This window comes from Musa acuminata, chromosome BXJ3-2 (assembly GCF_036884655.1).
Source record: "Musa acuminata AAA Group cultivar baxijiao chromosome BXJ3-2, Cavendish_Baxijiao_AAA, whole genome shotgun sequence".
NCBI classification, from domain to species: Eukaryota; Viridiplantae; Streptophyta; class Magnoliopsida; order Zingiberales; family Musaceae; genus Musa; species Musa acuminata.
The window spans coordinates 24,989,546-25,013,489 of NC_088350.1; the positions used below are offsets into that span (position 1 = coordinate 24,989,546).

The 23,944-nt window shown below is 41.1% G+C and overlaps 5 protein-coding genes across 5 annotated transcripts; 4 read left to right on the plus strand and 1 right to left on the minus strand.

Annotated features, from left to right (window-relative positions):
• The first annotated feature begins 1,172 nt into the window (after nucleotides 1-1,172).
• Nucleotides 1,173-2,397, plus strand: LOC103973466 (chlorophyll a-b binding protein 6, chloroplastic-like). The gene is made up of 4 exons (XM_009388043.3): nucleotides 1,173-1,414; nucleotides 1,494-1,596; nucleotides 1,674-1,962; nucleotides 2,055-2,397. Exons 1-4 carry the CDS (start codon nucleotides 1,233-1,235, stop codon nucleotides 2,204-2,206), a joined length of 726 nt encoding a protein of 241 aa, XP_009386318.2. The 5' UTR covers nucleotides 1,173-1,232; the 3' UTR covers nucleotides 2,207-2,397.
• Nucleotides 2,398-3,140: 743 nt separating this feature from the next.
• On the plus strand, nucleotides 3,141-8,947 carry LOC135631875 (calcium-dependent protein kinase 15-like). The gene is made up of 8 exons (XM_065139918.1): nucleotides 3,141-3,999; nucleotides 5,618-5,761; nucleotides 5,848-6,000; nucleotides 6,600-6,712; nucleotides 6,790-6,966; nucleotides 7,802-7,929; nucleotides 8,015-8,114; nucleotides 8,654-8,947. Exons 1-8 carry the CDS (start codon nucleotides 3,348-3,350, stop codon nucleotides 8,738-8,740), a joined length of 1,554 nt encoding a protein of 517 aa, XP_064995990.1. The 5' UTR covers nucleotides 3,141-3,347; the 3' UTR covers nucleotides 8,741-8,947.
• Nucleotides 8,948-11,608: 2,661 nt separating this feature from the next.
• LOC103973482 (uncharacterized) lies at nucleotides 11,609-16,311 on the plus strand. The gene is made up of 2 exons (XM_009388061.3): nucleotides 11,609-12,452; nucleotides 15,831-16,311. The coding sequence occupies exons 1-2, from the start codon at nucleotides 11,748-11,750 to the stop codon at nucleotides 16,038-16,040; spliced, it is 915 nt and encodes a 304-aa protein (XP_009386336.1). The 5' UTR covers nucleotides 11,609-11,747; the 3' UTR covers nucleotides 16,041-16,311.
• Nucleotides 16,312-17,362: 1,051 nt separating this feature from the next.
• On the plus strand, nucleotides 17,363-21,818 carry LOC135630997 (uncharacterized protein OsI_027940-like). The gene is made up of 6 exons (XM_065138348.1): nucleotides 17,363-17,497; nucleotides 18,239-18,425; nucleotides 18,507-18,657; nucleotides 19,820-19,857; nucleotides 19,940-20,000; nucleotides 21,539-21,818. Exons 1-6 carry the CDS (start codon nucleotides 17,493-17,495, stop codon nucleotides 21,631-21,633), a joined length of 537 nt encoding a protein of 178 aa, XP_064994420.1. The 5' UTR covers nucleotides 17,363-17,492; the 3' UTR covers nucleotides 21,634-21,818.
• Nucleotides 21,819-22,000: 182 nt separating this feature from the next.
• Nucleotides 22,001-22,573, minus strand: LOC103973501 (non-specific lipid-transfer protein 2-like). Its single transcript, XM_009388081.3, has one exon. The coding sequence runs from the start codon at nucleotides 22,444-22,446 to the stop codon at nucleotides 22,171-22,173; it is 276 nt and encodes a 91-aa protein (XP_009386356.1). The 5' UTR covers nucleotides 22,447-22,573; the 3' UTR covers nucleotides 22,001-22,170.
• Between the last annotated feature and the right edge of the window lie 1,371 nt (nucleotides 22,574-23,944).

The window sequence follows — 23,944 nt, forward strand, 5'->3', positions numbered from 1 at the left end:
GTCTTCCCCTCCTCCTCCTCCTCCTCCTCCTCCTCCTCCTCATTGCCTTCTTCCTGCTCCCCCTCGCCGTCGTATCCTAGGAGGCGTTCTGGGACCAGAAAGTCGATACCTACAGCACGGGCCGTAACTCTAGCATCGGCTTGTACTCCTACATCATGCTCGCCTGCCTCATCACCATCGACAACGGTCAGCGCCCAGCCTTGTTCTAAAAGCTCTGTTGCTATCTTGATAATAGAGGAGGGAGAGAGAGATGAAGGAAGTAATGGTACTGACTGAGTTTTTGGAGGGAGGAAGATGGAGGAGACCTCCCCATCATAATTATATTTTCTTTATATATATTTTTTCATGATCTCTCACTCGTCGGAGGATAATTCCAAGACAAATACATTTCAGCGACATGCATGATTACGTGAGGTTGTGTATCTACTTATGTATTGTATTTAGTTGCACCCCAATTATCTAAATGACCTCACGATTTACTATAGATTTCACGGAACTTTATTTTCGAACGTCCTCCAACGATTGTATCGGCTGCTATCTTCCTCTTCTCTAACGATGGAGAACTTTGGTAAGATTAATTCAAATAATTAGGATTTAAATAAATAAAAAAAATTAAAATTAAAACTAATAGATTAGGGTGAAAATATTTATTGGGATAGGATAGATTTATTTTATTATTTTAAAAAATATACTATATCATTTGGCTAATATAAGTAGGTATTTTTGGATAATCTAAAATACTATAGATCAGAAGTATTTCTTATATCTTTCTAATATCTTTCTTCCTTTCTCTTTAAAGTTCTATAGAAAAGCCAACAAAATTAGTAGAACAATAAATAAAAAGAGAAAATAATTTTTGGTGCATATTGGAGAAAATAATGATGCTCCATGGTAAAAACTTCAAAATGAGACGCTCAATCATAAAAAGGCCAAAAAATAATGTTTTTCATCGTAAATAATCAATATTTTCTTAAGAATCAAGATACATTTTTATAAAAAATGTTAATATTAAGCTGAAAAAAAGGAAGGAAGATAACATTCTTCTTGTCATATGGACCATTGGATTGTACTGCGGATAGAACGACCAATAGGATTCTGTCTTTGGATTCGCACCTTATCCGCTTCGCGGCCGCCGCCCTCTCATGGCCAAAGCTTTTAATTCCTTCGAACGCCTTCGTTGTGTTCGACCCACACATTTCTCCTCGCGCATCAGCAAGACAGAGCGAGGAGAAATGGCGTCTGCTGCTCTGAGAAGCTGCGCCGTTCTCTTCCCGAGCCTCCTCTCCTCCTCCAAGTCGCAGTTCAACGGCTCCGTCTCCCTCCCCTGCGCCAATGGCGCGTCCCGCTTCTCCATGTCCGCCGAGTGGATGCCCGGCCAGCCTCGCCCCCCTTACCTCGACGGCTCCGCCCCTGGGTAAACCACCGCGACGATCTTTACCCTGAGATCTCTCTCTCATAACACTCACATGTGTGTTCTCCACCTGCCTGTTCAGCGACTTCGGCTTCGACCCGCTTCGCCTCGGGGAAGTCCCGGAGAACCTGGAGAGGTACAAGGAGTCGGAGCTCATCCACTGCCGTTGGGCAATGCTTGCTGTGGTAAACTCTCTTCTCCCCTCACTCGATCCCTCTTACGCACATTCGATGAAGGATCTGATTGCACTGTGGCTCTGCAGCCGGGGATCTTGGTGCCGGAAGCCCTGGGCCTGGGCAACTGGGTGAAGGCGCAGGAGTGGGCAGCGGTGCCCGGCGGGCAGGCCACCTACCTCGGCAACCCGGTCCCGTGGGGCACGCTCCCGACCATCCTTGTCATCGAGTTCATCGCCATCGCCTTCGTCGAGCACCAACGCAGCATGGAGAAGGACCCCGAGAAGAAGAAGTACCCCGGTGGAGCCTTCGACCCCCTGGGCTTCTCCAAGGACCCCGCCAAGTTCCAGGAGTACAAGATCAAGGAGATCAAAAATGGTTTCACCTCTGCGACTCTCTTCCCTTCCGATCTGCTTGCTTGCTCCATATCTAACAGTGTCGGCTCGATCATCTCCTTGCTTTGTTCTCAGGTCGTCTTGCTTTGTTGGCCTTCGTCGGGTTCTGCGTGCAGCAGTCGGCGTACCCGGGAACGGGACCCTTGGAGAACTTGGCCACTCACCTGGCGGATCCATGGCACAACAACATCGGCGACATCGTCATCCCCAGATCGGTGTTGCCATGATCATGGTGGGCTTCGTTCATCTTCCCACTCTGTATAATTCCATGTACTGAATGCATGCTTGTGCTCCCTTCCATCCGTGTAATTGCTGATACATTTCCATTACACATGCAATATCTTGTACTCCAAAGGGAAGTTCATGGTTGCCTGTTTGTTGCAAATGAAGGTTATAGTTATGAATCCTTCCTTGATCATCCATCTGGCTTGCATTTGGGATACTCCTGCAGTAGACCTCACCTGCTTGGCTCTATCTAGAGAGAGACCTTGTCCGCATACAGAAAGAAGGAAATGTATTCTCCATTGAAATGTGGGGATGGAGTGACCACGTCAACTTCAGACCATGTGGACTTGGTCTGAATACTTTCAATCCGTGCCTTCTGCTTTTTCCTAAAGAAAGGGAGGAAAAGATGGGAGTCTTCGAAAGGGTCAACCACCTCATTGCATTTTGTGCACTTCAAACGTTCGACGAAATGGCAAACTAGCAATGCTCCCACGTTTATTTTGTTTCCTCGCGTCCCTTCGTGATTTCTCCGTCGGGGCGTACATTAAGTCCCGCTCGTGGGGTCCGACTGGGACTCGTCAGGACACCAATCGCAAGGGAGGGTCAGTGTTGGGGTAAGTCGTTTGCGGGTTGGGAAAACAAAGCATGCGCGCTCCACTGGGACCACCAAAAGCTCCGGTGTCTCCAAATGGACCGCGGGTACGGTAAGGACACGCGGGACCCACGGGAAGACCGACGCGCACAACCGACACTCGCGGAGTTCCTGTCTCGCTGGGAACATCGAAGGCAAGATGACAGTGCCACACTGAACGGTGGGCCCGCTATGAAACGTGGCGACTCATAACTCGTGTGAACCATGCGGCGCACCGAATCCCGTGGCGATCGCGTTTCGCGGTCTCATTACCGCCCTACCCGTGATAGCCGGTCAGCCCTGCTCCCTCCTCCCTCCTCCCGACACTTTCGCCGCCGCCGCTCGATCCCTTCCTCCTCTCCTCCCGCTGACTTCTCACCCGGCTTATTCTGATCCTGTCGTCTTCTTCCCCGCTATAACACTGAACGCAACTCAACTCAACCAAGGAGCAGCCACCCTCTCTCTCTCTCTCTGTTCCGTATCCACTCCACCAGAGGAGGCAAGGAAACTCGATGGGGAACCTCACCCCCGCCCGCCGCAAGGAGCCGCGCTACCCGTCGCCGGATGGCCCTTCCCCTCCCCGGTTCAGCCCTCGCCCCAATCTTCCAGCCCCCGCGGCAGCCGGCTCCGTCCCACGCCCGGTCCTCTCCAACGTCGGCCGCGTCCTCGGCCGGCCCATGGAGAACGTCCGCGCCACCTACAGCTTCGGCCGCGAGCTCGGCCGCGGCCAGTTCGGGATCACCTACCTCGTGACCCACCGCGAGACCAGGGAGCAGTTCGCCTGCAAGTCCATCGCCACCCGGAAGCTCGTCCACGAGGAAGACCTTGAGGACGTCCGCCGCGAGATCCAGATCATGCACCACCTCACCGGGCACCGCAACATCGTGGAGCTCAAGGGAGCGTACGAGGACCGCCACTCGGTCAACCTCGTAATGGAGCTCTGCGAGGGAGGGGAGCTCTTCGACAGGATCATCACCAAGGGCCACTACTCCGAGCGGGCGGCGGCGGCTCTCTGCCGGGAGATCGTCAACGTCGTCCACGTCTGCCACTCCATGGGCGTGATGCACCGGGATCTGAAGCCCGAGAACTTCTTGTTCTTGAACAAGAAGGAGGATTCGCCGCTCAAGGCCACGGATTTCGGGCTCTCCGTCTTCTTCAAGCCCGGTAACACATACCCTTTCTCCTTTCCTTTGACTCGTTGGCTAACTGGCAGAAAGAACCCGGTCTTGTCTTACCTTAGTCGCAACAATTAGTCAAATTACCAACAAAATGAGTTATCCATCAACCAAAAGCAAAACTTATTGTGAATCAACTGGAAATGCTGCATCAACAGCTAGTCCTCTCAACATTGTTGATTGCTTAATCTTGTTGTGTGTTGACTGATCAATACATAGACTTGTTCTACGATTGGGCATGAGGAGGCAAGGTTTAATGCGGTGGTAATGCAGTGCTCTGATACTAAGTTGCAGAATGATAGACTTTGGGACAAGCTATCTTCTTTGAAATATCTATATTGCGGCAAAGCTATTTTGTGTGCACTTCCTTGTGCTGGGGCATGGAATTGGCAACTGCAGTTCTTTGCACTCGGTCGCTGCTTTCCAACCACATTTGGACTCCAAATGATTGGAGAGCACAGCAGAATGTGTCTCTTAAATGAAAAGGAAAAAAGATTTTCTGCGTAGCCTTGGCCTCTGTATAGTTTGATTTCTAGGTTTTGTGGTACCTTAAGTTTAAAGGACATTGCCAAGGATCAAACCAGATTCAATTGGATGGCCCTTTGTAAATTTCCATTCTGTAAGTTAAATTAGGCCCAAGAAATGTTTGTTCATCCTTGTGAGGAAAATACTTAAGAGGGTTTATGATTCAGAGTGATGAAAATGTGATTGAATATCTTAAAATTAGAGAAGTGTGAGTGGTTTTTAACGGAAGTTGGTTGGGTAATATCTATTCTGTTCCATGTATGCTTAAGTTCACAAACTATTAATAAAGGAAATTCTGTCATATGAAAATCCCATCTCTTAGGACTTAGAAAATAACCGTCCACTTTTAAATGTGTAATTTGGTATACCCAGTGTATGTTTACAATTCTAGGCAGTAAATCATCTTGTTGTCTGAAGAATGTATAGTCTTTTTCAATATGTATTCTTCAATTCCTTAATCTTAAGATTATACATTTTTAGGGAATTTTAGGAAATACAATCTAATGGATCAAAAAGTTTTCAAGAAGACATGCAACCGCGCAACTAAATTAGTTGTCATCTAGGTAGTCAGCTTGTCTTAGTTGATGGGTTAGAATTCTCTATCTGTTTGGCAATACTAGCCATAATTTAGAGAAGTACTCTAGTAGAAGAATTTATTGTTGAATATCCAATACAAGGTTCGCAATATCGTACCATACCGGTATTTCGACCTGGGCTTGGTACCGGTACGGTACGGTATACCGAGCGGTACACTCAGGTGTGCCAAGTACTGTAGCACTGCTACAGTGCTATAGTGCACTCGGACCGGAACAGGCGGTCCGCGTATCGACAACCTGTCGGACCGGTACTTACCGCCCATATCGGGCGGTACAGTTCGGTACGGCAGACCCTGATCCAATGTTGTTGTGTTGGTGTTCGGTAAGTTTTCAAATAAAAGTTCATGGGGAAACAAAAAGAATTGTTATGTGAATAGGAAATTTCTTTGGATGCTTTTTTTGTTCTTAAATGTTCTTGTGTAATTGTTTTTGCCTTCTAATTAAAAAGATTATATTAGCATTAAAAATTATAACTGGGTTGTGCAGGAGAAATATTCAAAGATCTTGTCGGAAGTGCATTTTATATTGCCCCTGAAGTATTGAGACAACATTATGGAGCAGAGGCTGATATCTGCAGCGCTGGAGTGATGCTGTACATCCTTCTTTGTGGTGTCCCTCCTTTTTTTGCAGGTTCTTGTTTATTAGGATAAATGAGCTCGATAATTTACAATGATACTTTAGTACAATAACTTGAATATACATTTTCACATATGCAGAGACCGAGGAGGGTATATTTGATGCTATATTGCATGGCCATATTGATTTCACATCTGATCCCTGGCCTTCTATATCTAGCAGCGCTAAAGAACTTGTCAAATTGATGCTAAGACCAGATCCAAAGGAGCGGCTTACTGCAGCTGAAATTCTCAGTAAGATTTAACTTTCATCCTGTTAACAAGTTTAATTTTAAAGCTAAAATCTCTTAGCTCATAGTATGTAGTCCATACATATGTACCAAATTTGTGCATTAAGATAAAAATCGCATATGAGTAGTGCCCAGGTATAAAGGTTGTGACTGTTAAGGTTGATACATGAATAAGGCCAAGGTTGTGTTCTATGAAAATTTGATGTTTTTTCTTGTATAAATTTCATCTGAGTTTGTTTTAAGAGCATTTCCTTGTTAAAAGAATTGTCATGAAAATTCCTTTATTAGCTCCAAATAGGTAAGGTTGGACATGGATACGGTATGTCTTATTGACTACAAATACCTTCTTTCACTATATGCCAAGTTCTATATGATTTGTGCTCCAGCATCACTGATCTCCATTCTCCAATCAATCTGATAACTTGATGATAACCTATTTGATTAGAAGTGTCCCTGAATGATACTTCACATAATAGCTGAAACATTTCTTAGTATATTCTAAACAAATTAATTGATAAGTATCTGCTTCATAATCCGCTTATGAGCATATTAGCTCACTCATTAACCACTTTACCAAGTTTTAACAGTTGAAAGTGTATGCAGATCATCCATGGATGAGAGAAGATGGTGCCTCTGATAAGCCACTTGACCTTACTGTTATGAATAGAATGAAGCAGTTCATGGCCATGAACAAGCTTAAGAAAGTTGCGTTGAAGGTGCGATTCTTTTCATTTTCTTATCAGTTTATATGGCTAATTATCTTTCATGGTAATAACAATACATTTTAACTCAGGTTGTAGCTGAAAGCTTGTCAGAGGAAGAAATAATGGGTTTAAAAGAGATGTTCAAATCGATGGACACTGACAATAACGGGACAATAACTTTTGAAGAATTAAAAGCAGGCCTTCCCAAGTTGGGTAATTTGGGAATCAAGATCTCTGAATCTGAAATTAGGCAGCTGATGGAGGCGGTATGTTTCTTTGTCCTTCCCCAGTAAATTTATTTCACATTTCTTTTGATTCTGTGGATTTTTCTTGTCCAGTTATCATATTGGAGTGTCTGGTCTACCTGGTTGTGACATTGGAATGTGTGCAAGCCAAGCATTATTTAATGACACCATGTTGCTTGCTTTGCATATATGGCCACGTAGATGCTTCTTAGAACTATATAATCCACACATTGAGAAAAATAATCAAGCAACTAAGTGACCTGATTGCATTTATGACTGATGCCTGATGTAACCTGGCAAACAAATTGCACAGGTGTAGGTGCAAATCTTGATCCATGGTGCACAACCTGATAGGGATATCATAATGTTGGGCAACATGGATTTCAAATTCTCTTTCTTTTGTTAAGGTTATCCTTTTTTGTTGCAACATTATTCACGGTCCGGTAATTCTTGTTTATCAGTAGTGTTTCAGTTCCAAAAAGAACAAGAACCGAGAAATTCTTTTGAGATGTCTGTCAAGTTTTCAATTTGCTAATGATCATTTGATCTTTACCAGGCTTTATCAGCAATAATTTCCTCTGTTTGTCAGGATCATCATGTCCTTTTGACTGCTTTTATCGGAGGCATATCCTATATCAACCATGCTACATGGCATATCTGAAAATCTCCATGTACACCTGTGAGAAATATGAGCTAAGACTCATGTCAGTTAGATACATGTGTGTGCATGTGAGCGCACATTTTTTTATCAACTATCAACACATTTTCTGAAAACCTGCTACTGCTTCATGATTATCTGCACTGTTTTTTAGCATGGATTTTGGTGGTGCCTAAGTTAACCTAATTTCCATGACAGGCTGATGTTGATGGAAATGGGAGCATTGATTATATTGAATTCATAACAGCTACAATGCACATGAATAGAATGGAAAGGGAAGATCATCTGTACAAAGCGTTTGAGTGTTTTGATAAAGACAAAAGCGGGTAATGCCATCCTTAAGCAATTTGGAACTTGTAACATATTGAATGCAAATGAGTAAATATTCTATTACACCGTCCCTTTGAATAGGTACATCACAGTCGAGGAATTGGAGCAAGCTCTCAAGAAGTATAACATGGGTGATGAGAAAACAATAAAAGAGATACTCGCAGAAGTTGACATTGACAAGGTAAGTATTCGAGACATGCTAGTTTCTTTCACACGTTAGTTAAGAAAAAATGAAAAAATTAAAAGCTCAGTGTGTGTGTGTGTATATATATATATATATATATATATATATATATATATATATATATATATATATATATTGATCCAGTTTATGTGAAGGGTTTGGTAACTTTCAAATAGGGCAGTTTGTGATGCTTATATACTATCAGTAAGCACTTAAACTGAATTAGCAAAATTCAGGATGTTTTGGAATAGCTCACAGATAGGAGGTGCAAAAGGAGGTAGTTTTTAGAATTCTGTCAGCTTAGCCATTATTCTTACTTCATAGCATGTATATGATCTGCAACTCCAAAATCAATTTACTGGGATCTTCCTTGAACACTAGGTTGCCTGTAGAAGTAGATACCTCATACCAGAGACAAGGAAAAAGAAAACCTGTTAAGACTCACTCTAGTGTTACTATATGGATTAGCAGATATAAGATGTATCAGTTGCCTTTTGTTCCAGTAATAATTGTGTTACTCATCATGTATGCCACAGGATGGAAGAATTAATTATGATGAGTTTGTAACTATGATGAAAAAAGACACTTCAGAGGCTATCGAAACCAGGTGTCGTAAGATGTGATTTTATCGTGATATTGGAAGAAAGAGCACCTGGAGTTGCATTCTAAAGCAGAAGCAATCTGGAATTTGGTTACGATTGCCGATTTTTGAGATTTTAGCAATCTGTAAACCCAACACCACGTATTCTTGCTGATTTCGCGCATTTTGTATAACTATTCGTGATGTCTTGTTGAATTCGTCTGAAACAGCAGCTGAATCTGTTCATCACTGTGCTGTTGGTCTTCATCAGAGTTGTTTGAATTAGGTAATTATTTTTGAACTTTTCTCTTTATGTTAGGAAAAAGACTAGCTGCCAACTTCCAACAATGATCTGCTTTCATCATGTTTCTTTGCATGAGATTCCCAAAATTCAACTGCTCACTGGAATAAAATGCCATGAATTAGAGTATGAATACTGAAAGACAGATGGAAATATATGGTTATTGCTAATCGAAAAGAGCAGCAAAATGTGTGATTTGAAAGTTTGGAAGTAGAATCAGTAGTAGAAGGCTCATTGGATGTAAGAGGATGATATCTTTTTGTTTATACTCTTGCACATCATGAACACTAAATTTTAATGAAGCTTTTATTTACCTGACCTTCACCTGGTTTCATAAAACTCACAATTTGGCTGCTGTGATTGCATCGATTGTTGGAAGATGAAGCATTTTGCCATGTAGGTACAAGGATCTTAAAGCTGAACCCACCTGCTGCTTCACGTCTGACTTGATCTCAGAGTTGCCATGAACTTGCTCAATCTTGGTCTTTTCTGTGTGATGGCAATGGAGACATCAATGGGGAAGAGGTCATGGAGGACAAAGGCAATGATGGTGGCAATGAGCAGAGCTGTCACAGTGAAGGGGGAGATGGCAGAGAACCCTCCTGAGAGATGGGAAAACGAAGCAGGAAAGGCCATGTCTCGTCCTCTGGAAGAACCGACGCCTCCGAGGCTTGCAGAGTGATCAGCACGCTGTCATAGAGCCCAAGAATTCTACCGGTAGAAGACGAATCCTAAAGATCATATTACCCGTAGAGTGTCCAGTTCAGGTCCTTGTAAGGCGTCGAAGTAGCGATCGGCCGCAGGCACAGGCTCGTCCTTAACGATGTCGGAATCAGAAGCCTCCACCTCTGGTTCTTGCGGCCTTCCACGTAGATACGACGACCGCCTCTCCAGTCTTCCCGACCATGCCTTGAAGGAATCGAAGCGTCCGTCCCTCTGGTTGTCACCGCTCGACATGCTTCGACTCTTCTTGAGTGGATCGAGTGAATCACTGTTGATCGAGATGGTAGGCAGGTGACCGAGAGGAACTCCAGTTTCCTGACATGAAACCAAAACAAGTTTCAGGGGAACTCTCGAGAACCTTCATCTCTACGTCAGCTGACGACCTACTTTGCGAGCTGTTGTTTCTCCTGGCGGAGTGGGATTGAGAGACGACGCCATTGTGGCCATTAACCCCTTTGTATGAAGCACGCATCGGAAGAGACGACGGAGGGCATTCGACGAGAACTAGCTTCCGCGTGTTTTCTGTACCTACATCGTTCAGAGAGTTCATGTCATGGCCTGGAACTCGCAGGGGCAACGAAGACCAGGAGATGGGGCTTCTTGCCTGAAGTCAACGACGACTCCACCGATTGCTACGACCCTGCGCAAGCCGCAGGCCGACGGGATCTCAAGTCAACGAAGACGATGGTTTCACATGCCACGGTGTTTTACGTGGGACCCACCTTTGGGGTCAACGTGACCTCCAACCACTTGGCAGGTAGCACGAATGCACATATTTTCGGTTCTTTCAAAGCAGCTGTACTCTCATCCAGGAAACCAAAGCGAGATGGGGATCCTTTCACTGCTCCCGGGAACGAGGAGAACAAAGACGACGACCGGAGGAGGGGGAACGCGTTCTGAAGTCAAGCTGCTCTAACGTCAAAGGGAAAGCAGCAGCGACGCCGATAGGTGCAAAACCTTCATAGGACTGCAGCTTAAAGCCGACAGATGTGGACGAGGAGGAGAAGGCTATCCAGAGGATGGAAAGATGTCTCGAGCAAATCGATCTCGTCAATGGCGTTCACAGGGAGAAGAGCTCGACTCGTTAACAGGAGGCATTCACCGTGGAAGTGGAAGAGACTAGTCTCTTGATCATGTTGAGGTGTGGCGAGCCCAAACCTGATCTGATGTCATAATACACGTCTTTTATCTTCCTCTAATATTAACTTATTATTATTATTACTATTATTTTGTTTTTCTGATTATTGTGATAAATGAATGCATTAAAAAGGAAAAAAATTGCACCATATAATAATCGAATCACGGGAAAGCTTTATTTACTAATATGTTTGTGATTTTATTAACTTCATTAAAACTATGGAAAATAGAAAATTAAAGGATGGTTGGATAGATTATGCAGACGAATTGCTCAATATATATTTAAAAAAATAAAAAATGAGTAAAAGCATGTAAGATTTGAATTCATTTTGTTCTGTGATAAGGATTTACATCGATCGATACTTTTAAATACTTTGATTATCAAGAAAGAACTCAATTGAGACAGTACAAATTTATATTCTTCTTTTTATTTATTTATCTATATGAGGAGTCTACTCCCTGATGAGTGCTTGGACAAGTATCCAATCGTAGGGGTCAGATCATGATCCGAATCTAATCCGGATTTGCATCTCAAAAGTCGTGGACCCGTTCTATTGAACTACCACGCTCTTTCCAACTGCAAGTCCTCCCTGCGCTCCGTGAATGGAGGAACTAATTGGGCCCATAGTGGGACCCACTTGAAAGCCGAGCTAAGCGGAACGGGTAGGCACGAAAGGTGTAAGACAAGTATTTATCTCGGCCGAGTACATCGGCCTGGCCCGGACCTTAAAACTTGCTACACCCGCCCGCCGCCGAAACTTGTTTCGGTACCCGACAGCTCCCCGTCTCCTCTTATAACCCACGGGCCGGATCTAGCCTAGGGCTTCCATTCGTCCGCCGGATCCAAAGCCCCCCCTCGCCACCGCCTTCGCCGCCGCCGGGAGGTCGGATGGAGGGCCACAGATTTTGGCAGTACATGGCGGCGGGTTCGGTGGCCGGCATGGCGGAACACATGGCGATGTTTCCGGTGGACACCCTCAAGACCCGGATGCAGACGGTCGCCGCCTCTGCCTCATCCTCGTCCCAACACCATCACCCCACCGTCGGCCGCTTGCTCGCATCCATCGTCCGCTCTGAGGGCCCCTCCGGCCTCTACCGCGGTATTGCCGCCATAGGCCTTGGCGCCGGTCCTGCCCACGCCGCCTACTTCGCAGTCTACGAGCTCTGCAAGGACCGTCTCGGCGGCAACCGCCAGGACGGCCGCCACCACCCCCTCATCCACGCTGCCTCCGGCGTGGCCGCCACCATCGCCAGCGACGCCTTGCTGACTCCCATGGACGTCGTCAAGCAGCGGCTCCAGCTCCGCTGGAGCCCGTACAGCGGGGTGAGGGACTGCGTCGTGCGGATGCTGCGGGACGAAGGGATCAGGGCGTTTTACGCCTCGTATCGGACGACCGTCCTCATGAATGCGCCGTTCACGGCCGTGCACTTCGCGACGTATGAGGCCGTCAAGAAGATTCTCACTGAGATCGCACCAGAGAACGCGAGCGAGGAGAGGCTCTTGGTTCACTTGACGGCGGGTGGGGCGGCCGGAGCACTGGCAAGCGCTGTGACCACTCCATTAGACGTTGTGAAGACAAGGCTGCAATGCCAGGTATGGTGCCTAGCTTCGTCTCTCTTTATGTCAAACACGATTCCTATTGCCTGCAAAAAATTTCCTTTGATATGGTCTTCAGCCTTCTTTGAATGAAAGCACAGGACAGCAAAATTAGAACACAACCCAGACCTTAGTGTCAGAGATCAAGCCTAGACACTGAGCACAAAAATTGTTTTGTAGTTTATCAAGATCATTATGGCATTTACTGGATATATTAGTTCGATGCTGTTCACCCTTTTATTTGAGTCAAGGAAGAATAAACTCTTTGCATGTATTGGTCAACCAATCATATCATCATCTAAATGGTTCAAAATATACTACTCCTGATTGGGAATCCAACTACTAGGGTTGGACCCATGACATGCTGCCTTTGATCAGGATCAATATCACAATTTTCGTAGGTATCCAAATAAATATGATAACAAAACAATTGCAGCAATAAGTGTGTTTCTTCATTGAAATTGAAATATGAGAAGCTGTTGCATGTTATCTGTTGTCAGTATGTTCTTTTGCTTCATCAGCATTACTGGTCTAAATTGCATAGGTTGCTTGATCTAGATACTAGATCCATCTATCACCATTACAATCATGAACATCTCTTTTGCTTGCATACAGATTATCAGCTAAGATCCTAGTTCATGTTAGTGATCATTTTCATGTTTGCATATTATATTGTTTTTGTTTGTATTTCCATTGCGGTGACACTTAACCCCTTGCTGTCGGTAGAAGCTTGGATTTCCTTGTATCTCTAGGTTCTTTTACGTAGTTATTGTTTCTCGGACTATTGATCTGTCATGATAACTATGAGAAAGTGTAATGAGTAACATAATAACAGCAGCAAAATTGAGAAAAAAAAAAGAGGAACCTCTATTTCCAATATTAAAGACCCTAGCTTTGTTATTTCAATGTTTGCATGCTGTTCTGTGATGTTTGTTGGACAAGCTATTTGGATGGACTGAAGCTGCCCTGAAAATTTCAGGGGAGGTAATGCATGGGACCCACACAGATGGGCCTACCTGTCAGGACTGCAGTAGGTGTCATCACCTATGAAATTTTTAGGGGTGAGTCAATCCACCTAAACAGGAGTTCTTTCAATGCATAGGCTCCGCAAAATTAATTGGTCTTCAAATAATACATCGGGGACAATATTCTGTCTAGGTTCTTCAAAACTCATTTCATAAACTTGTTATGTTAAAATCAAGTAGCTTGCATCTATGTGTCAGCTTTTGTTTTGCAAGATGTCTTCCACACCTTCTACATGTAGTGAGATGTCTTCAGTATCTAGTAAGCCACTTCTGCAACTTACTGAGTTAAAACATTACAAGCTTCTTACTTCAAGAATGTTTGATCCGCTTTAGTTTAAACAAAATAAAAGACTATATGGATACCTTATGTTTGTCAAGATGCCCTGTCAGTTAGTCAATCCCACTTCCATAATAGCTAAAGCCAAGCAAAGTTAGCAGCTAAAATTCAAAATCACCCATGTCAACTGATGCATCACATCATGTTGTGACCTGACTTTCTTGGATATGCTCTTTCATTGTTATTATTAGGGATGACAGCAATTGTTGACAATGGCCTTTTGCTTGGAGAACTATTTTCACTTTCTTATATTTGTATCCTTGTGGTTTAGCAGCATCTGATGGCCAAACACAAAAAATGCAAACAATATTTATAAATGTTTTCAATTTTTAAGCAGTCACAAAACACTGAAACAATTATTGTTCGTGTAATGAACAACATATATATATATATATATATATATATATATATATATATATATATATATATATATATATATATATATATATATATATTAGACACACACGCGTGCTTGCACACACATGGAGGGGCTCGAAGTTGTAGTTACAAAACTTGAACTAGTAACTGGTGACTTAGAGTTCAAAGACTAAGGAAGGTGTGACTGTAGAAAATGAGGCAGTAAAGAAAGGATGTGGAGCTGCCCAAGTGTATAATGGGCCTGTTAGAGATGCAAAATTTATTAATCTTGAAACATCAAAAGGAGCATACTCATGGAAACTTTGATTTACAGGAAATTGATATTGAAGGAGTTTGTTTTTAATAGGATCTAGTGGCAGAGGTGCGATCTGCTAAATCCAATCTGTAGATCCTGTAAAGATATATGAGTTTCATTGATTATTGGCTTTTTTTCCTTTAAGTATTACTGAAGGAAGAGGAACTGTACCATATGCATAATCCAAAGAGGTAGTATACATATGGGGTCTGCAAATAAAATTTTAATAATTGTATGAACCATTTTTTCAGCAATTATTGCTCCGGTACCTATAAGATTTGGAGACCTCATTCTAGTGGCTTTGATATTCTATCTGATGTCATTTAGTTAATGACAAAGATTGGAGTTAAAGAATTTCAAGAGAGGAGGTCCGCAATGCTGTCTACATTTCATATGAAGCTGGGCCTTGGCTTTTAGGAGCTTTCGCTCATTAGGTGGTTAGTAGTGGAGGACCGAGACTGTTAGGCTGAGGCTTGGTGCCCACTAATTGGGCCGACAGTGTGGGGACAGAGACCTGACCTATCTTATATGTTCTATTTTGATCTGTTTGCTCTGTATAAAGACAACTGATTGTTTTCAAGGGGATCAGCTTGTTTTGGTAGAAAAACATGTAGCTTGTTAACTTCATCCTGTTACATCATATATGCTTCATGAGATTGTATCTGATTGATGTGTGCACATTTCAGTTTTGCGATGAGCTAATGCTCATATTATGATAGCAAAGTGACAAATAACTCAAAGCTGATCTTTTGAGATTTTTGCTCATCTTCTTAGGACATACCATCATCATATATTAGCATTGTTCTGCAGTCTTCTGTTCTTGTTTGGTCATAACTTTTTATCTCTGCTATGTTACACTTTCCTTTTATTTTCTTTTGTTATTCACTTCGTTCTAATTCATACAAAATGGTCATTAAATAGAGAGTAAATTTTATAGCTCTTGCATATCTCTTGTATGGTTCATTTGGTTGAACCTATTTAAGTATCCTTTAAATGGAAAAACATTTATCATTTTATAGTTCCTTTATGCTGCCAAAGTTACTGTATTTCATACTCCCTCGAAAGTTCTACAGAGTGACCAAATGATGCAGTGCAATGTTAGGCAGAATCCGAAACCATTTCTATTTTGTGTGTTGTTGGGTGGGTGGCTGTTGTTTGCTTGATCACCATGTCTACTAGTACTCAAGTACTCAAACATAGATTTGCAAGATGAAAAGCCTATTAGCGAACTACATGTAACATAAATTAGAATTATTACATAGGTCCTCATGTAATTTTTGTTGAGATTCTGCATGTAATAAAGATGGAAAGTTTTATCGATCTCTGGTACGTCCATGCAGGGGGTGTGCGGGGCAGATACGTTCAACGGTAGTTCGATAAGAATGGTCATGGAGAAAATAGTCGCTAAAGAAGGACCTCGAGCTCTGCTACAAGGGCTGAAGCCTAGAGTGCTGTTTCACGCCCCAGCTGCCGCGATTTGTTGGTCGACATATGAAGCCATGAAAAGCTTCCTCCAGAGGAATACTCATCAAATTTCTTCTTCACCATGATTTTCTAAAGAGTCGAGCTCTTTAGTTTTCTCCTCATCTGAACAGATGTAGGAGTAGCTAATTTAGGTGGCAGATCAAACACTTGTTTTGTTTTTTCACAAAGGTGAATCTACCAAATTTTATCCTTTTTATTCTTCACCGAAAACAGTGAGAAATATAGTTGGATGTATTTGTCCAGATAATTAGATGATAGTGGTTTCAGAATTGTATGGATTCCATCTCTGTAAACTGGATGGGTTGCTTAGCAGGTAATAAATATTCATTCTCTCTCTCTCTCTCTCTCTCTCTCTCTCTCTCTCTCTCTCTCTCTCTCTTACATGTTGCAATAGTTACTCACTAAATATCCACCGATTTCTGTTGTTTGGAGAGGCAGAATGATCAAAAAGTTCTCATGTTCCACAAACAGCAAACAAATACCACATGAGTACACCAAAAATAAAATACTTAATAGGGGATAAATGCTACAAGATGACAGCAAGAGGCCTTATTGCCAGCGCGCGCACACACACACACACACATATATATATATATATATATATATATATATATATATATATATATATATATATATGCTTCACATATATCAGTTTATCTTGTCGGTGACTAACTTTATTTTAAAAATATAAAAAATAAAGATGCTAAATATTTTTTCCACCACAATTTTTACGATATATTTTTAAATATGTGTTTTTTCTACTTAAGTAATTAATTTTAACTTAAAAGATCTATTATATATAATAATAATAATAATAATAATAATAATTTGAGTTTGCAAGGATATGCAATCTAAACTTAAATTTAGAGAAAATAAATACGAAAGTCACTTATAAAGCTCAAGAGATTAATATGAATTTATGGAATTCATATGGTATAGCTTTAGTTATTCCTTAAGGTTAATTTCTATTAATTGGCTATTAGTGTAGAGACGTTAAAAAGATATAATGGCAAGGATATAATAGGAAGTTTAGGGGTTCTTTTAATTCAAATAATCTATTTGGTGATGTTTTTGGGAGGAAGTTAACAAAAAGGGTTCCACGTTGAGGATAAATATATTATATTTGTAGCAACATATATGATATATTAAAGTTATACGCTCAATGTAATATGTCCAAAATATGCTAGGGTAATTATGTAAAAACATCTAATTTTGATGGCCCATCCGTCTTATCAAAGTGGTCGTCTTTTTTACTTTCGCAGCTTGCGTGACAAACATGAAAGCACCGATGCCGTTGTCCTAAAAAACTAAATCTCGACCGTCCACGTAGTGGCAACTGTAACGACACGTGACAACCACGTGGTGATCTCCACGAAGGGTTGAACTACTCCGACCGGCCCTTTAAACCACGCGCAAAGAGGGTTTAGGGCATTGCCGCTTCCATATCGTGCTTCGTAGCCGCCGCAAGCAGGGCCACGCCTCGCCGGAGACTGGTCCGGTGAAGAGCAGGTTTCAACATGAGGTGTGTGCTTTTCCTTTCCCGAATCTGTGTGTTTCGTCGCCGGTTTATGAATCTTTTTTCTCGTTGTTAGATGGTGGTAGACTTGCGATCTTGCAGCAAAATAGATTCGATTTTTATCCCTTGTGCGACATGCAGTTGGTGTTTTCTTTACTTGATTGAATTGGCTAAACCAGTTTGGTGCCTTATGGCTTGACCATGATCAATCTGGCATCGACCGTCTTACTGATGGAGGTCATCAAGAACAAACATAAATGTTCATAATTATGGAATTCTTTCAACAGTGGAAATCAGTTTCCAAGAGTTCGAATAATGCTTTGCCCTTTATGTAGATTATTGCCATTAGTTGGTCTTTGATTTGTTTAGTTTAAGCATTTAGATTCTTTTAGGCAGAGGTTGCTTCCAGTGAGGATGATCCTGTATATTGATCTCCACATGGTTGTTTCCTCCCCATCTAATTCGAGCACCGTTTGTCGGGCTTGGGCCATTTCGCCAGCCCACATGACAGGGGGTGTTAGAATATGAGTAAATCTTCTCTCGTTTAGGAGCTTAGGGTTTTGGATTAGTTGGTTTGATTCTGAGATTAGCAAGAACATGGTTTTATATCTCAAATATTAGTTGTCTATGTTTTTTATGGTGACATTTGGCCAAAAAATATGATTGATTTCTGTTTTAATTGTTGTGGCTTTTGTGATAATTTATCATTTAATGATTGTCTAACGAGTTATATGCTACACTTCTCAGTCGATATCCTGAAGTTAAATGGGCACAGAGGCTTGACAAGGTTTACATCACTGTACAATTGCCCGACGCAAAAGATGTGAAGGTTAATCTGGAGCCTGATGGGATTTTCACTTTTTTTGCCACTGCTGGCACCGGCAACAACACTTATGAGCTAAAGATGGATCTTTATGATAAAGTAGATAAAGATGTAAGGTTTTCTTTTTAGTTATAAATTGATTTATCATGCATTCTGCTCTCTTTTATTTACTTGCATAATGTTGTCGAGCAGGCAAGCAAAATAAACATTGGTGTCAGGTCTATCTTTGTCGTGGTAGCAAAAGCAGAGAAGCAGTGGTGGAAAAAGCTTCTGCGCGGTGATGGCAAGGCTCCACACTATTTAAAAGTAGATTGGGATAAGTGGGTTGATGAAGATGATGATGGTTTGTTCCTTCATATGTTTTTGGCATTTCTTGTAGTTGTAGCCATATGATAACCATAAGTTATTTGTCGATTATACTAATTCTAATAGAATAAACACGTACTGACAAAAATGTCATTTATCATATAATAGTCAAAGTGCATGCTCTAGTGAATCATCGCAGTCAAAATCGAGCTAAGAGTTGTTATTGCTAGTGTCATTTTCCGATCTTCCTTGGCCAAGCTAATGTCATGATTGGAACCACGGCTTTCTGGTAGTGACTTGTGATCCTCAAGTGTAAGTCATGCATCTTAAGAGAGTGGCTTTTGCTTTCTGGTAGTGACTTGTGATCCTCAAGTGTAAGTCATGCATCTTAAGAGAGTGGCTTTTGCTTTCTGGTAGTGACTTGTGATCCTCAAGTGTAAGTCATGCATCTTAAGAGAGTGGCTTTTGCTTTCTGGTAGTGACTTGTGATCCTCAAGTGTAAGTCATGCATCTTAAGAGAGTGGCTTTTGCAAAGTGCATTATTTTGAAAACTGGATATACATAATGTTAGGATCAGATTTGTTCGAGCACAGATCAAAGTAATGACCATCAGTGTCTCTCTTCATATCTGTGGATTTTGATGCAAATAATAATATTAAACATTTCAGGCACATAATACTGGTATGGTGTATTGAACATGTTATGGTTAATATTTTGATAACATTGTATAAAGTTATAAAAGGCTATTGGTGACTCCTTTTATGTGCTGCTTTCTTATCCGTCTTCCTTATATAAACATACTCTTTAAAGCTCTTGCCATATGTTAAGCCTGCATGTCGAATTATTTGGATGATTGAATAGATTTTGTTGAATTCGCAACATTCTGAAATTGATAATGTCAGAGAAACTTAATTACCTTTCAGTTCATTGCATCACAGATAATTTACAACCACTAATTTACCAGGCAGGAGGAATGAGCTGCGGACACTCTCAAATGTCTAAACATGCTTGAAGAGTGGCATGCATGACATATAGGATGTGTTTCAATTAGTTCAACTGATCACTTAGGATCGAATTTGTGTTTATACTTGCTACCTGGTGTTAGAAAATGGTTAAAATTTGTCTTTGATGCAGTTTTGCGATTTACATTTTAATTGTGGGTATTGAGTTTTGCTTTTCTTTTTTTCTCACTTTAACAGGTCCTGGTGATTTGGACTTGGGAGGAATGGATTTCTCGGTAATGACTACTGCACCATGAATATCTTCGTGCTAACTCTTGGTTTCCTAATTATGATTTGTTATTTATAATTTCTTGCCAGAATTTTAACAATATGGGGGGTGATGCTATGGATGATGATTTCGAAGATAGTGATGATGAAGGTAAGAATCAGAACCTTCCATTTAAACAAATTAATTTTTATGTTACGTGAGCTTTTATCTTAAAGTTGTTGAAATATGGTAGTTTTTGTACCGTGCTTATGCTTCTATATCCAAATATAATCCTTGTAGTATATGCTGAGTAACTTTGGAATTATAGCTTACTAAATACATAATTCAAAAGTAGAATACTCAGTTTCATTGGAGTTGTATTTTTACAGAGCTGCAACTGAAAAGATATGTTCTATGTAGAGTAACATAAAATTCACCGGTGGAAGAATGGGTACCCATGAAAAAAGAATTCATATAGCCCAAGAAGTGAACAACAATGTTGTCAGGATTTGGATCATAATGTGAATCACTAAGGGCCTTAAGCTAGATCAAATAGGGATGAGATCAATTATCATTTTTTTTTTCAATGTTCTTAGGCTTAGCCATTTCAGAACTTAGGACAATAGGAAACACAAAACTTGTTAACTCGAATAGTTGTGAATAACAAAACGTCATACCTAACAGACAGGAATTGCAAAAATGAGTTTTTTTTTTACTGTGAGACTAACCTCTACAAGTCTTGTTTTAGCCAAGATTTTCTTAATATATAATCAATAAGTTATTTATTTAATAGATTATGATGATATAAATTTTATTTTTCTCTATTTGAAACAATATGTATTATAAGTTAAATGTCATAATCATGATTTTTAATTTTGTGAAGGCTTATCACTAGAAATTATTCATTCTAAAACATTATTATGATTTTATAATTCATAGAGAAATGAGTTAATTATATATTATCCCTTGTACTTGGATCCTAATAGCATCACGGTTATTGTACTTAAAAAATTTATGTTGGGATCTTTATAGTTTTGAAAATGAAATAAATAATCTCATTTGCGCTAACGTCATCAGTTGCATTGACGGAAAACACAACATGTGATATCACGTGTTTGGATTGACACGAAAGTGAAGGGAAAAAAAGATAATTTTAACATCTCTTTCATTTACAGTGATTTTATTGACAAAATGGTAATTTTAACATCCCACGTGTTGGAAATAAAAGGAATGTTGAAATTATCTAGGAATGTTAAAATTGTATTTTTATTCATTATTTTTGCGTTGATCTAACACATGGTGTCATGTGTATTTTTCGTCAATAGAACTGACGATTTAAATTTTTTAAGAACAGATATTGCAGGTCAGGATAATATATTAGCCCGAAAGTAGATAATGCGATAGTAAAATCAAAAGTCTAGTTAATGTTTGGAATGTTTATGTATCCTATGCTTGGGTTTCAAGTGAATGATGGATATATACTTCAGATCTCTTCTTGGAAGAAATGGTTTCGATAAATTCATCAAAATAGGAATTTCTGGAATGACATTAATCCATCAATCTCAAATTTGCTCAATGAATCTCTCTCTCTCTCTCTCTCTCTCTGTGTTGGCTATCAGTTATTAGTGAATCCTAAGTAGACATTTAAAACAACTGTTAATTATTTATATGTCAACCATTGGATCTGACCTTTCCTGATATTTTAACAGAGCAATCTGAAAAAACTGAAGACTCGCCAAAGATCGGAAATGACAAGGCAGAAGCCTCATCAGAAGTCAAAACCGAAGCGGCTGCAAGCACGTGAAACAATTCTTTCAGTAATTGTTGCTTATGTGCCATTGTTGCATTTTATGATCGAAAAGTATTGACTAATCATGGATTTATTGCTCCCTATGGTTTTGCTTATTGGATGTAAGTGGAAAATGATTATGTATCCCAGTGACTGCAAAGATGAACTATTATATATCTGCAAGTGCCGTTATCTATTCATCCTCATGCTTTTGGTTCCTCCTGCCGAAGGAACTATCATATTTTTCTGAATCCGATTTAATAGTTAGAATTTTGGATTTTTTTTCTAAAATGTTATATTGAGCATTTGAGGGATGACTATCTTATGTTGTTGGTTTAATAACCACACCTAAAATTCAAGTTGATAGTCTTGAACACGGGGGTTGCATCGTTGAAGACACCATACAAGGTTTCCTTTGACGATTGGGGATATACTTCTTGAGGCATCACATTTAACTTATACGTACAAGACTAGTAGATACTATTAACTTGTACGTACAAGACTAGTAGATACTCGAAGGACAAGGGGAAGAAGAGACCACTGCAACTCTACTCAACAGCTCGGAATGGGAACGCCGCAGGATTTGGAGACCTTCTTGCTATTATCGGAGTTGATGTAACCTTTCAAGTTGGGGTTCTTCCTGTACTCGCAAAGGCAAGGCCGCTGCTCCTTCAGCTTGGCGCAGCAGGCGGCGGTGGGCGGCGCCGACGTCAGTATAGCCCCTGCGCATGAGCTGAGCTCCGATGGGTTGCATGTCACCGACACTGCCGTCGGAGCTCGGCGCAGGAGGAGTGCAGTCAGGAAGAGGAAGAGGATTGATGACTTCATGGTCACAGTGGACTTCTCAAAGAGAAGTGTAGTCGGTGTGGGATGGGAACGAGGGAAGGGAGAAGGGAGACTCTTTATAGGCCATAGTGGCAAGCGAAGGAGGGGAAGAAAGGTCACCGCAGGTCCTCTCACATGGCCACTGTCCGTTCTGCTTCTCTGGAGTCGACATATGAGAAGATAACAATGTTATTCGATTCAATGCTAATGATTTGTATTTTAATGGTGACTAGAAACAAGATTGACAGGGCTGCCTGATCTTGAGCTCTCCTGCACAAACTTCCACTGTCTGGATTGTGAAAAGCTTAGTTCTAATACTACATCATTCAGATCGATAAGTATATGATATGGAAGTGCAAGAACAGGAAGGACAGTCCTTACAAAACTTTTCCTTTTTTTTCTTCTTCTTGTCATGTTCTTTCTGAAACAGTGTTGCAGTTTGTCTGGGCTGTGAGAGTGTTTTGTGAGCTTTGGATGCTACTTCTCAGAGGACACTGGTAGAAATGATGTGACATGATGGCCTAAAACTCTGGTCTCCTCTGCCATGCATGTGACCTCTCACTGCACCAGTTGGGAACCCATGGTACAGTGCATGCATGACCCGGAGAGTGGATGCTTCCCATTGTCCACATGTGGCAGCTTGTGTAGAAGAAGAGATTCTGTCGCAGTACACACACACCATGAATCATACGGTCGGTGAAGCCACGGAGGAATCATGTATCATGTATCTGTACATGTAAAACTACACATCGAATGTTTCATCCTCAGCTTTCACTGTCTCTGCTCAGCATTTACTCCTCTTTCAACCTGTTCACTTTTCACAGTATCACAATCTAAACAGTATCCGTTCTTCTCCATTTTTCGCTCGAGTTTTGTAGTCTTAATTTTGTAAAATTAAATAAATATTAAGAAAAATATGGTCGTTTACATATTCTGAATGATCTTTTATATCAAGCAAGAAGCTAGCTAAGTGATTTATGCATGGAACAGTACATACAGAGAGAGAGAGAGAGAGAGAGAGAGAGAGAGATAGAGAGAGAGATGAACTGGGCTTGATAAACGAGATTAAAGCTGGTGGTGAGAAGTCAAAGGGCGCGGTTAGGTCAGAGTGAACTCATTGAAGCAATCAGCGGAGGTTTTCTTTCGGTCTGACCTCCTCAACATGTCAAGTGGAGTGATCGACCCACCTACTTAAGTCAACGCAGTCCATTCAACCCTCGTTCTGCTCATCACCATTAATTACTTCCCTCATGGTGTTATCGGGTCGGATCGATGCATCTTGAAAACGAATCCTTGTAATAATATGACTCAACGTTTGGGGTTTTAGATCGCATTTGGAGTCGTATCCATTAGCCCGTCATTGACTATTAGAACAGCTTCGATTCTATATTATTACTGCTGCAATTTCTCAGTCCATGCATGACGGCAACGCAAATGTGATAACGTTAAACCATTCTGCCGTCAAAGCCTTACGAACGAAGATTTACTGGTAAACAGCCGT

Bases quoted from the DNA above. Each gene is read 5' to 3' on its own strand.
- LOC135631875 (XM_065139918.1), top strand. From the start codon at position 3,348: ATGGGGAACCTCACCCCCGCCCGCCGCAAGGAGCCGCGCTACCCGTCG. The intron at 5,762-5,847 runs GTTCTTGTTTAT...TCACATATGCAG, and splicing joins TGTCCCTCCTTTTTTTGCAG to AGACCGAGGAGGGTATATTT. The intron at 6,713-6,789 runs GTGCGATTCTTT...ATTTTAACTCAG, and splicing joins TTAAGAAAGTTGCGTTGAAG to GTTGTAGCTGAAAGCTTGTC.
- LOC135630997 (XM_065138348.1), top strand. The intron at 18,658-19,819 runs GTTTGTTCCTTC...TCACTTTAACAG, and splicing joins GGTTGATGAAGATGATGATG to GTCCTGGTGATTTGGACTTG. The intron at 20,001-21,538 runs GTAAGAATCAGA...ATATTTTAACAG, and splicing joins CGAAGATAGTGATGATGAAG to AGCAATCTGAAAAAACTGAA.
- LOC103973466 (XM_009388043.3), top strand. From the start codon at position 1,233: ATGGCGTCTGCTGCTCTGAGAAGCTGCGCCGTTCTCTTCCCGAGCCTC. The intron at 1,415-1,493 runs GTAAACCACCGC...CTGCCTGTTCAG, and splicing joins CTCGACGGCTCCGCCCCTGG to CGACTTCGGCTTCGACCCGC. The intron at 1,963-2,054 runs GTTTCACCTCTG...CTTTGTTCTCAG, and splicing joins GATCAAGGAGATCAAAAATG to GTCGTCTTGCTTTGTTGGCC.
- LOC103973501 (XM_009388081.3), bottom strand. From the start codon at position 22,446: ATGAAGTCATCAATCCTCTTCCTCTTCCTGACTGCACTCCTCCTGCGC.
- LOC103973482 (XM_009388061.3), top strand. From the start codon at position 11,748: ATGGAGGGCCACAGATTTTGGCAGTACATGGCGGCGGGTTCGGTGGCC. The intron at 12,453-15,830 runs GTATGGTGCCTA...ACGTCCATGCAG, and splicing joins AGACAAGGCTGCAATGCCAG to GGGGTGTGCGGGGCAGATAC.